Below are 12,551 nucleotides of genomic sequence, written 5' to 3'. Positions count from 1 at the left end.
ATAGCGTTGTTTGAACTAATCATAGATAAAACTGACTAAATAAATTGACTTTTAAAGTCCGATTTTCGGGCCCTCATATTGCTTGGGTTTCCTTTAACGATTAATAAAAAAAAAACACATACAGACCCTCCTACACAACCGATCCACGCGTTTCCACTGCCTTGAGCGAGATCCAAAACTTTGCGTCATCTGCAGACTGAATCGATCGACCCCGCTGACACCAATTTCTCCCCTCGCGCTCCGGGCTTCCGGAGTGACAAATGACCCAGGTCCGACGCCATTTTTCTCATCATCTATATCTATTACAGCGAGTTGAGGTCAGTTTCTCAACATTGCGTCATCAGGCGGCTAGCTATAGTGCCCACTCAGCAGGCAGGCTAGCATGCACAGACGTGGGCGTATCTTCTTGCTGATGGAATCTGCTTGTATTATCTTCAGGCTGAAGAGTGGAGAAGAAATCAAGACATCCCTATGCTGCATTACACTGACTTAGATATATATATATAGAGAGAGAAAAAAACTTTACCGGCCCCCCAAAAAATACAACTTCTGAAAGGTTTACACAAAAGGAACTGTAAGTATCTGTAAGTGTTAAGTATCTGTAAAATCAATTTGTAAATATCAACGCCATCCAGGGTACCATTCGTGAGTCTGTAAGTTTGGTATTTGAATAAAGAATTGAAAGAACTACTAGGACCTTCACATAGTCAATAACAGGGGATATTAGTATATCAATATATGGAGTTTAATACCGTTTACATTACAATTTCTCCAAGGTATTCAGAACCTATTTGCACACAGAGAGGGAATCGCTACAATCTCCAAATCTTATAGACGCAGGACTGGGGTCTCTGAGGGCTCACTTTCTTGCGTGTGTACAACATGATAAATGTATTTCTTCTGGCTTCCAAATGGTTACTCAAGGACCCAAACTAAACTCCGCTGGGAACTGAGTGGGCAAGCCCGCTAATAAAGAACGGTATACTAATTGGTATTGTTGGGAATACTCTGATGTATGTTTCTTTATTACGTTATCGATTCACCACCCACATATCTGACCTGTGTGAAAGAAAGTTCGTATATATACACAGGCCCCTCAAGGCGTCCTCGACATTGCGCACTGACGTTATTTTCGCTTAGAGGCCCTCTACGTCATGTAGGATACTTTTACATTGCACGAAATTTGATTTTTTTTCCTTTGATCGTTCTACTGTCAGCCAGGCAGCGCTCACAGGGCTCAACATGTACACATGTGTCCGAATAGGTTCATTGCTATTATCCACGTAAATGCATTGATGCGTTGACCAACCAGCAAACCAAACCAAACAGACAAACAAGCAAAGAAACAAACAACAAGCCGATCAACAAACCTACATACCAACCAACCAACCAACCAACCAACCAACCAACCAACCAACCAACTAAACAACTGACAAACCAACCAACCAACCAACCAGCCAACCAACCAACCAACCAACCAACCGACTAACCGACCGAACAATCAATCAATAAATCAATCAATCAATCAATCAATCAATCAATCAATCAATCAATCAATCAATCAATCAATAACCAACCAACCGACACCACATAACCAGCCAACCAACCACCCTTCGACTTGAAAACGAGTGGCATCGAAATCTGCTCAAAACAACACAAACTTACTCAAACTTGTTCACTTATAATACTTAGAATGACAAAGAACACGAATGTGAAATGGAACACAAAAACTGTAAACGTCCTGCGTGAGGATATTTGGAAATGCATGCAGTATAAAGTTGTTTAATGACTTTGTTTTCTGTGCTTATCTTCAGGGTTTGGTCCTGATGGTGGTGGTACTGAGCTGTCCGGCGGCTGGCGGTACCTCGGCCAGGCGGCAGTGTCGTCCCATCTCCCAGTCAGAGCTCATCAGCAGACTCGGTACGGCCTTCAACCGCAGGTACATGGCCACGTCCTTGCCACAGGCCCAAAGAATGAGCAGCGTTCCAAGCAGGTACGACATGCCGGATACGTACGACGGGCCGCCCTCCCCCTACCGAGGTGGCGCCGCCCCGGTGCGAAACCGCACGATGCTTTCCAGCCTGGTCACCGGCCGCAGGCGAAGACCGAGCCTGGGAACGATCGGCAAGGTCCGCCGGCACACGGAGAACGAGCCTTTCGCCGAGTCGCACGCGCTACCGTGGGAATGCAAGGAGCGATCGGTGTGGCACGACCTCGGCCCCAACCACTTTCCGAGATACCTGCGGTCCGTGGAGTGTGAAGAACACAGTTGCTGGTACGGTCACTACACCTGCAAGCCGCGCTCCTTCGTCGTCAAGATCCTCGAGCAGAAGAGGGTGACTGGAGACTGTGCTTTCGAGGACCAGTGGCACATGAAAGAGCACCTGCTTACGTTCTGCTGTGAGTGTGCACGACCGTGACTCTAACAGTAAAGAAAATAGCAGACAGTGCTTATTGCGAAGCTTGCCGTTTGAGAGTTTAGGATGAGTCAGCATTTTTCTCAGTCAGTAGTTTTGTCAAATGAGCGTTGTAGATAAAAAAAGTTGGTGATCCTTCATCATCTTTTGGATTTATATGGTACCTACCTATCTCTCATATGTACCTGTGAAAAGGATCTTAAATCGGCTTATGTATGATGAAGTCCCTGTCCAAATCATTTTGCCTTTCCCAGGTTCAGATATTCTTTATCGTACCATGAATGTCCATACTTAATTTTTCAAACACTTTTATCCACCAAAAAGAGATGACAAACCAAATTTGCGGCCGTATCCATCGGCCTTTATTTGGAGTTTGATTCCTTTTCTTGACGCGCACTGATCTTGGGAACGTGTGACGTCAAGGGTGGGTCAAAGGTCACCGGAAGTCGATACCTACCGCCTAACTCCAGCTATAATTTGCCTTCCAAAACACCCACTGTCATTGACAAGTAACTGCACTTCGTAAACCAGACTGTAACATTCTTTCCCCATGCATCGTATCCAAAGAGGTTACAGTTTGATACTTAGAGTGAATCTTAAGGAACCTAAGTGAATTTAAAGAAAGCGATATGTATCAGGGTCCATCAACCCACGTTGAACCTGGACGGCGGCAGGTACCGACTTCCAGGCGGCTTTGACCCCTACGATCAGTGCGAGTCAGGATCTTGTGTTAAATCATCGACTCAGGCCGGCGGACAGGGATATCTAAAGCACATCGATGGACTATATAAAGTCGAAAATTTGGCGACTCATTTTTCTTTTGCGCTGGATGTGTAGATAAAAGTTCAGTGCTAAGCTTAAGTAAAGCTCCTGGAGAGCACAACCAGACTGGAGCGTTTGGCTATTTTTGTACGGTGTTCCCGAGCCGAAGTGATCAGTATAAACATAATCGGAATGCGAGATGTATAAAATTAGTACCACATAGGGTATGCCTAAATATAAAATGCCTGTTGTACCCGAAAAATGGATACAAGTACGATAATTATAACCAGATTTTGGCGTTATTCGTTGTTTGTAAATTGTAATAAAGAGACTCGTACGGATGATGACATCCTCTCGTTGCCTGGCCTCTTGTGTATTTCAAGCAACGACTATGTCGTACCGTCCTTCTCACTGGCCAGTCGTCATCGGCCAATCACGTCCCCGCCTACGTTCAGGAGACCACGTGATTGGTTGATAACTTTCCCGCAAACAACAGCTAGGGGGGGAGTATCTGGTTGGCTGACTGCTAGCCAGTGTCAACGCAGCGAAAATGACGGATCCCAGGCCGATACCCTAGGGTCGTTGCTTGATATACACAAGCGGCAAAGTCGTGTAGCGAAACGACTTGCCATGCAGCGAAACGTACTGTAACAAACTGACAATGTCAATGTAGCGAGACGACCTGTAACCGGGCCTGAGATGATGGAAAGGTGATGGAATATCAGGTGCTCTGTCTTAGGTGATGGATCTGAGTTGTCTCATTATCAGTGTACGTGTATGTACGGCGCTATCGTGCACTTGTGGAGTGTGTGCGTATCAATAAACATGATGGTTTATCTCTTACGGCGGCCTTGTACCCGCCAGGACACATAATGTCTGTGTCAAAGTCGGACACTGCCAGTGACAAATCGGAGATGTACATGCCTCAGGACAGTCAGCTATGTCTGAAAAAATGTGATAGAATCTTGTTTCATGCCAACGAATGTAGTGTGTTACTTTTCATGACTCTCTGGCTTACGCTACGATGACTATTGGCATATCCTCAAAAGTGCTTATAATGTTTCAATGGTAATCTTAGCTACATGTCTTGTAAAAGATGTCTTTATATGTCAACGTACAGAATCGTTATAGACCGTTCCGGCCTGTCAATCAACAATAGTGATTCGGCCAATAAGAGTACGGGATTCGGTCACGTGATCATCAGTTGTCGTGTCCGCCATTTTGTCCGTCAAACTTTTGCCGTGGGCGGAGCTATGTATATGACGTACCGTTACGGTATCCTGTCCATGTTCAAATTTATTGAACAATGAATGTTCTATTCTTATAATCAAGACAACTGAAGACGATGTTAGCTCACATGTTTTCCACGTGTGAAGAGGTTGCCTTTGCAGTTTGGAATCGCAATGTAATGACGTGTAACGTTACAATGCTTTATTCGTTTCCAGAAGGGCGTTTCTGTGGAATATAACTTATAATTAAATAGTACAGACAGGGCGTATGTTTCAAATGTGTTCAAATCGGGTTTCTTCGCCACATGTAGATAGCTCTATTACAGTAGACTCTTCTCTCAGATTAAAAAGTACTTTTCTGGTTGTACCTGGACATAGATATTGAGTTTCCTGACATAATCTAATGAGAAAGATAAAGTGTTTCGTCAACAGAATGCCAACAAAGCATGATTAGCGCATTTCGTCTTTGAATAAAACCTGAGGACTATCCAACTGCTCTGAGCTGGTTCTTCTTGTCTCCATATGCCCAAATATTTAAAAAAAAAAAAACACAAAAATTCAATAAATGGTAACAGCACAAGCATAACACTCGCTTTGCAAAAAAAAAAAAAAACATTACAGGCTTACTGGACATTTACCACCATTGTTAAATCCCGATTTTCGTGAAGTGAATTTGAAAATAGGTGGTGTAAGTTGCCAGACTTCAAGAAACTACACCTGTGGCTTGATTAGCATAAGTACAGAAGCACACAACAGGACATGTCGTATGTTACTACATTAGTGGTAGCCCCCAATACCAGTACCCCCCTCCCCCACATCACAATGACGTCACGGCCATGCCTGCTGGACTTGAATTTGCACCAAATTGAGGCGGGACTGGTGAACAACAACAGATCAACTTCATTAAAACATGATTTTAGGTTAAAGAGCTCAGAAACTGTCAAAACTTTGCCTTTTCTTTTAACAACTTATAAAAATGATTATTTTGAATAGCAAGTGTTTCCAAGAAACAAGACGGTGTACTGAAGTGAACTTATTCTCCAAGCAAACGTTTCGGTCAAGAGGGCTAGGAGTGGCCGTGATTTTAGAGAAACGTTAAAAACCGCCACTCCTAGCCCTCTCGACCGAAACCTCTGCTTGAAAAACAGAGTGAACTACCGTAGACACTTGGCACGAGCTGTTTTATTCATTTATTTATTTATTGGCTTGGTTTTTCAGGACACACAGCCAGGGCTACCCAACTAGCCTATGGCTATAGGCTAAGCTCCTGAACGGACTCTGTCCTCCACATCTTCAACCCCTGGTACCCAGAACCCGTGCATCTGCCACTGAGTCACGTTATCCCCTCAGAAACAGCGACCACCTGGTAGCTAGCTGAACTCACCAAAACCGCCAGAGGCCAGAGAACATTCTTCTATCGAGCAACGTCACTCTGGAACACCTTCTCTACTGATACTCGCACGACCTGTTTCCATGATCAGTGGCATGATCACCCACCCCCGCCCACTGCTGCCCCCATCACACGGTGTCGGCTGAGGTCGGCTCCAACTCGTCGATTAACGACCCCGATAACTTTTGACAACCATGTTTTACACCAGCTTTTTGATGCCACACCACGGCAGCATATCGACGTTTCAATCAAGAGATCGGAGGATCTATCAAAAAATATTCAAAAGAATGAGTCTTAACAATTTGGTGTGTGTGTGGGAGGAGTGTCCTCAAAGAAGGTCGAGGGTCTACAATACTACATACATAACACGTATATCTTTTTACCTCGAAATTTCGCCGGTAGAAGTCATGATGATCATTCTGTAACAGGATTCAACAGGAACTTATCGAACTTTTCAACTGAAGCTTAATGTAGTTGAAAGACCAAGAGGTGTGATACGTGGTCAGGAAGGTTGAACAAAACTTAACACATAGAGTATGGTATACCGAATAATAGATTCTTCATTTTAGTCCTTTCACATATCTTCTTCTTTGACTTTAAAATCTACTTCGGAATTCCACGACATGAGTATCCGTTTCCAAAATACACTCTTTTTTTTTTTTACTTTACAGCATGTATCTTCTCATTTTGCAGCTGCTTTAATTGATTTACAGTATGGATGAAACATTTTTCACTTGAATTTAGCTCAAAATGAACATTACTAGTGTGAAAATATTATTTGGATAGGTCATTTGACAGGGTTTTAAATACATTGTTTCAAAAACATAAACTGACATCATAAGTTGTCGTATTTTTCTTATTAAACCAAAATAAATGCTTTATATTCCACACACACACACACACACACACACACACATACAAACACATGCACACACACACGCACACACACACACGCACAAACACACACGCATGTACACTGAGCTTTGTTTCTCAGAAGTTTTGAAAATAATAAAATTCAATGACAAGAACAACAGCATGATTCTTTGATCAACATTGTATTTTGACATTATGCCATCAGTATTGCCTTTTGCAATACAAATTCATTGACTGTCATTTATGCATCTTGTTCTTTAAAATTCTCTATTCAAAAATAAATATTGGCTGCTCTTGTGTTAAAACCCTTTAAATTTTCGAGATTAAAACCTTTCCAACAACACATTGAACGGGTGAGCGAGGTACAAACTGTTTCAATATTTGGCCATTTCTATATACAGTTCACCAGCACTCTTGTATAGAAGACACAAGTACATGACCCAATATATCAGTGAGGATTTTTTTTTAAAATGTCATATCAATCCATGTGTTTTAAAAAGTCCTCAATTGCATCAGACTAAAAATAAATAACAAAATGGTTTCATCTGAACAATATAGACAGTAACCATCTTAAAATCTGACTCAAGTTGCCTCCTAAAGCTTAACTCCTTGAAGACATTTTGAACTAACTGTCCATTATGTCGCGATCATTCAAGTGAGAGGCCGCATGTGATGTACTGTCGGTGTCTTCTTCACATGCAGCACCATCCTCCCCTCTTCTCTGTAAGAAGATAAGATGAAGAATGTTGGAGAATTATGATATCTTACAAGACAGATTGCGCTGAAATCAAGTTCTGAAGTCATTTGGCCATACTTTCATATTCTACAGGTCCATGGTGCTGAACACACCATCCACACAAACATACAGGACACTGGTGCACAACACAATCTGTACTCTAAACCTGACCATGGTGCTGAACACACCATCTACACAAACTGCTAGTGCACAATACAATCTGTAAACAAGCCTGTCCTTGGTTCTGAATACACCATCTTCACAACATACAAGACACTGGTGCACAACACAATCTGTACTCTAAACCTGACCATGGTGCTGAACACACCATCCACACAAACTGCTAGTGCACAATACAATCTGTAAACAAGCCTGTCCTTGGTGCTGAACACACCATCTACACAAACATACAGGACACTAGTGCACAACACAATCTGTTCGTAGTGCTGAACATGCCACCTTCACAAACAAACAGGTTACTGGTGCACAATACAATCTGTAAACAAGCCTGTCCTTGGTGCTGAACACACCATCTACACAAACATAAAGGACACTGGTGCACAACACAATCTGTTCTTAGTGCTGAACATGCCACCTTCACAAACAAACAGGTTACTGGTGCACAGCACAACATGTACACAAACCTGTCCTTGGTGCTGAACACACCGTCTTGTACACAAACATACAGGGCACTGGTGCACAACACAATCTACTAGTAGAACAGGTTCACAGAAAGTGTTCGACATTGACTATACCTGATGTCAGTGTGAAAATGAAGGTAACTTCAACTAACCAGTCTTGCTGTCATCCATTCCGGTGCATTCTCGACTCTTCCCACTCTTCGTTCTGCCTCTCTTCCACCATTTTGTTTTAGTGGTTTCCTCGCTTTCCATTCCATTTCCTTTCTCTGAAAACAAATATTAACATCACTTATACACTTCCTAGGTCTTAGAAAATTGATAGGCAGGGATTCTCTATTTGTCCAACAAGTACAGTGTGTAAAAATCCAATGCATCGAGACACTGGAATTTTCAACATCATATTCTAATTACACAGAAATATACATTGTAAAAGCACAATCTTTTATCTCAATAAAAATGAGGTCCTTGAGAGCATGTCTGAAAACAGCACTGGAATGTTTTCACATTTAGATATCAGATAGTAAATTCTATGTCTCTTGCCACCGGTCGACAAAAAAAAGGCAAAGGTCATTGGGTATATTTTGTTGGGTAACCTGCAACACAGCATTGTTTTTCCTAGGCCTAAAACGTGTGTAAGTTATTTAAGTGAAGTCTTTTAATCCTCATTACAGAGTCAAAGGCATCTCTGCAGGTGTAATTCAGAGAGAACCTGCCATTTCAAAAAAAACTGGCAACATGCCAACTTAGCTTCCATTTGATATGGCACCTACACACAGTCCAGGGCTCGAAATTCATTTTGAGAATAGGTGCGTAGGTGCACCCAACCTAGAAATTTAGGTGCACAGCAATAATTTTGGGTGCACAACATAAAATAAAGTAGCTAAAGTACAACAAAGGTTATATTACTTTTTCTGATATTTAAATCCAAGAATATCCTGCATGCTAGTGTACAATTATAGTATCCTTACCCTATAGCCTACAGAAATATCAGGTGCACTGGTGCACTCAGTCAAAAGTTTGGGTGCACAAAGATGCACATGCACTCAGCATTTTGAGCCCTGCAGTCTGTAGATACTTTATTGTATAACCCAACAGCATACAGTATATACCATGTCAGTATGAGTACTGTTGATTTCATAACTAGGTGTCATGGAAATAAGTTTACCTTGCGACCGCTTCCTTCTGAAGATCTTCCACGTGCTTTTTCTGGGCTCTGTAATATGATGGTAACATCACATGTGGTCACTCACCTTGTGCTTTGTTAATTCTGTAAATACATCCTATTGTGACTGCAAATATTTGGATATGGAACATACATGCTACTTCTATTGTCACAGGGCTCGAAATTCCTTTTTGGAGATAGGTGCACTGGTGCACCCAACCAAAAAAATTAAGTGCACAGAAAAAATTTGGGGTGCACCAAACAAAATAAAGTTGAATGTCAGCAAAACATAAGTTTGACACTACTGCCTCCCTTAATAAAGACCTTCAGTCTGTAATTCTTTTCAGATGTCAAATTTCAACCAAGCAATACATCAAAATGATGTACAACAAAAGGTTATATTGCTTTTTCAGATACTTAAATTTCAAGAATATTCTGTATGCTAGTGTACAAGAGAACTGTTACCCTAGTGTACAAAAATATCTAGGTGCTTAAATTAGAAGTCAAAAATTAGGTGCACAGCTTCAATTTTGGGTGCACATAGGTGCACTGGCACCACTATTTCGAGCCTTGATTGATGTACTGTAAATGCAGGAATGTTCGCAGTGGTTTTATGTTCACTTCGCGTTTTTTGCGGCGACCGTTTCACCGCAAACTTAAACCCTCACAAACATTTTTTTCCAATACTGTTGCAGAATGTGACTATAGAGCTGCCGCAAACTTAAAACCACCTTAGCGCGAAATAAAAACCATGCAATCTTAAATGAATTTACAGTAAGTTGTAGAAGTAGGCCTAGGGGATCATGATACTTTTTGGTTACAGAACATGACTGGTTGCAAATGATTTACAATACTGCCTAATTATCTCCTATTATATATGAAAAATGGAGATATAGTTTTGGGTGTGTCTGTGTGTGTGTTTGTCTGTTCGTGTTTCCGCACTACTGTAGTCAGCATAACTCAGGACCCTCTCAATGGATTACAATGATATTTGGTATGTGGGCAGGTGCTGTGAAGCTGAAGTTCAAGGTCGATTTTGGGCCCCCTGGTATGTGACCTTGGTACTGCAGCAGAACTTCATTTTGGATCTCTTGACCTGGACGTGCTATGGTCTTGATTTTTGGGTGGCAGATAGCTTGTGATGTAATAAAGAAGAAATGCAGGTTTGGGCCCCCTAGCAGCTTGCTCTGGAACTGCAGGGACATTATTGTGAAAATCTTCTAAGGAGGATAAAGGAACGACAGATTTTCATGATATTTTTTGGTCTTGTGAAAAGACTGATCACCTTTCATACCCAGTCAGGGTCATACAGAAGACTTTAGAATAGTACAAACTACATAGAAGAGCACTCAGCACTTATGAAAAAGTTGAACACATATCACTACCTACTGTAGTGGCTCTGTTTGGCTTATGGAGCTATAGACATGGTGATCGCTTTACACTGGATGGTGTTATAAAGTCTTTTCAATTCTAACTCATTCCATTGACACTAAAAACAATGACAAGATACTGATGTTGAATCAGTCGAAATACAAGCATGATCTTTCTTTCTCACACATATCAGTACTGATTAGGGGTGGATACCAGTTTGGCTTAATGAGGTCCAAGTCCAAGTTTAGGTCCAGAGATTTAGGTTCAGGTCCGGACCTGAACCTGGACCTGTCCAGTTGATGTTTTGTTTGAGAATTGATACTGACATGCACGACTAAAAAAGTTTCTTGGTGAGAAGACTCAATATAAACCAGTGTTTGATATTTGAATGTTGCACTTCTTTCAAATGCCTTTTTTGTCAGAGGGGAGACTCAAAACACTTTTTATAAAAAGAAATAGAAAAAATCTATTTGTACTTTTTCAGTTTTTTTTGGACCAAGGTTTTTGGCTTTCAGGTTTTTTGGACTCAGTTCTTGGATGTTATAAAGGTCCGAATCAGGTCCAGCGAACCGGTATCCACTCCTAGTACTGATCATTATTCATTGCAATTCTACTTACCACTGTCATTTCCACTTGTCTTTCCACCACTCTTCCTGGTGAAAATTCTTCTCCACCACTTCCTTCCTTCCTTTGCATCCTTTTTGTCTGAAGGTAGAGAAAAGTGTTAGAAAGAACAGGAAAGCCAACATTTGTTTTGTTTTTATTGCATACACAGTAAACCGCTTCATGGCGTAACACAACAGGGTTGTACTGAAGAATACTAGTTACATATTCGGACAGATTCATATGATCCACTCACACCGGGAAGGACCCCTACTCTTTTTAATAAGTGTGGTGGCTTCTTTCACGTGCTCAAGGTGTGGCTCTCCTCAAACACAGGACCTCCATTTAACGTATTATCCGAGGGACGTCCCTAACCAAAGCTAGGTACTCATTTACACCTGAGTGAAGTGAGGAAAGTCCTGTAAAGTGCCTTTCCCAAGGGCACAACGTCAACGGGACAAATCAGGGAACCCTGGATTCGAACCCAGTACTTCTGGGTTCTGAGGCCAACCGGGAAACATCCTGCCACTGCGCCCCTGCGACGCCATTTGCAAGGCAATGCAGACTATGTCACTTCTCATCCCTCCCCCATGAAAAAATTGTTTGTTGACCACAATTACAAAGTCACCTTGTACAGGCATGCAGGGGTTTTTCTAGAAAAATTTAATAAGAGGGAGCACACACAGGGAGCGAATTCTATGTATTTATGGAAGAATCCATCGCTGAGTGAAGGCTGTATGCTGGATATTAAGCTAAAATCTGAATTCGACAAGGGGGGTTGGGCTGAAACAAGAGGCGAAGTGCCCCTCTTTCCTGATTTAGATAAACCCCAAGCATAGATCATTGCAAAACTACCAGAGAAAAAAAAATTCCCTATGCTTATAGCGGACAAATATAGAATGGAAGAAGATAAAAGTTTTCATGCTTGTATGTCATGAGTCTGTATCTGTATCTGTATCTATATAGCCGGTATAACCGCCATTAGGCGTAACACACCAGCTTTGCAGGCACGCGGCGCGGCAGCAGCTGGTCATATTACACCGAACGGTCTAGCTGTTACACCTAGTCTTTGCATATCTGACTGCAACCGTTCTTTAAAGGTACTTAGTGATGAAGCTCCTACAGTACTTGATGACAACGAGTTCCATTCTACTATGGTTCTCGGGAAATACGAATTTTTGAACATATCACAGTCTACTCACCAATGTTGCTGACATCTATCTTGTTTGTTGCCATCTTCTCTCTCTTAATCCTCAGATCCCACGACTTGCCTCCCCTCTTTGTAGGATCATCGGTTTTGGCCGTTGTGTCTTTCTCTGAAATGATAACAAATATGATGTAGAACATAATGTTTAAACACTTAGACC

The 12,551-nt window shown here is 41.8% G+C and overlaps 2 protein-coding genes across 2 annotated transcripts; one reads left to right on the top strand and one right to left on the bottom strand.

Moving 5' to 3' along the window:
• The first annotated feature begins 1,748 nt into the window (after window positions 1-1,748).
• Window positions 1,749-4,281, top strand: LOC136427617 (protein trunk-like). Its single transcript, XM_066416600.1, has one exon. The coding sequence runs from the start codon at window positions 1,827-1,829 to the stop codon at window positions 2,418-2,420; it is 594 nt and encodes a 197-aa protein (XP_066272697.1). The 5' UTR covers window positions 1,749-1,826; the 3' UTR covers window positions 2,421-4,281.
• Window positions 4,282-6,834: 2,553 nt separating this feature from the next.
• LOC136427619 (uncharacterized) lies at window positions 6,835-11,309 on the bottom strand. Its single transcript, XM_066416603.1, has 4 exons — window positions 11,200-11,309; window positions 9,214-9,261; window positions 8,201-8,314; window positions 6,835-7,392 (listed from the first exon to the last, which is right to left on the bottom strand). Exons 1-4 carry the CDS (start codon window positions 11,275-11,277, stop codon window positions 7,297-7,299), a joined length of 336 nt encoding a protein of 111 aa, XP_066272700.1. The 5' UTR covers window positions 11,278-11,309; the 3' UTR covers window positions 6,835-7,296.
• Between the last annotated feature and the right edge of the window lie 1,242 nt (window positions 11,310-12,551).

This window comes from Branchiostoma lanceolatum, chromosome 2 (genome assembly GCF_035083965.1).
Source record: "Branchiostoma lanceolatum isolate klBraLanc5 chromosome 2, klBraLanc5.hap2, whole genome shotgun sequence".
Classification (NCBI taxonomy): Eukaryota; Metazoa; Chordata; class Leptocardii; order Amphioxiformes; family Branchiostomatidae; genus Branchiostoma; species Branchiostoma lanceolatum.
This window is presented reverse-complemented; position numbering and strand designations above follow the sequence as displayed.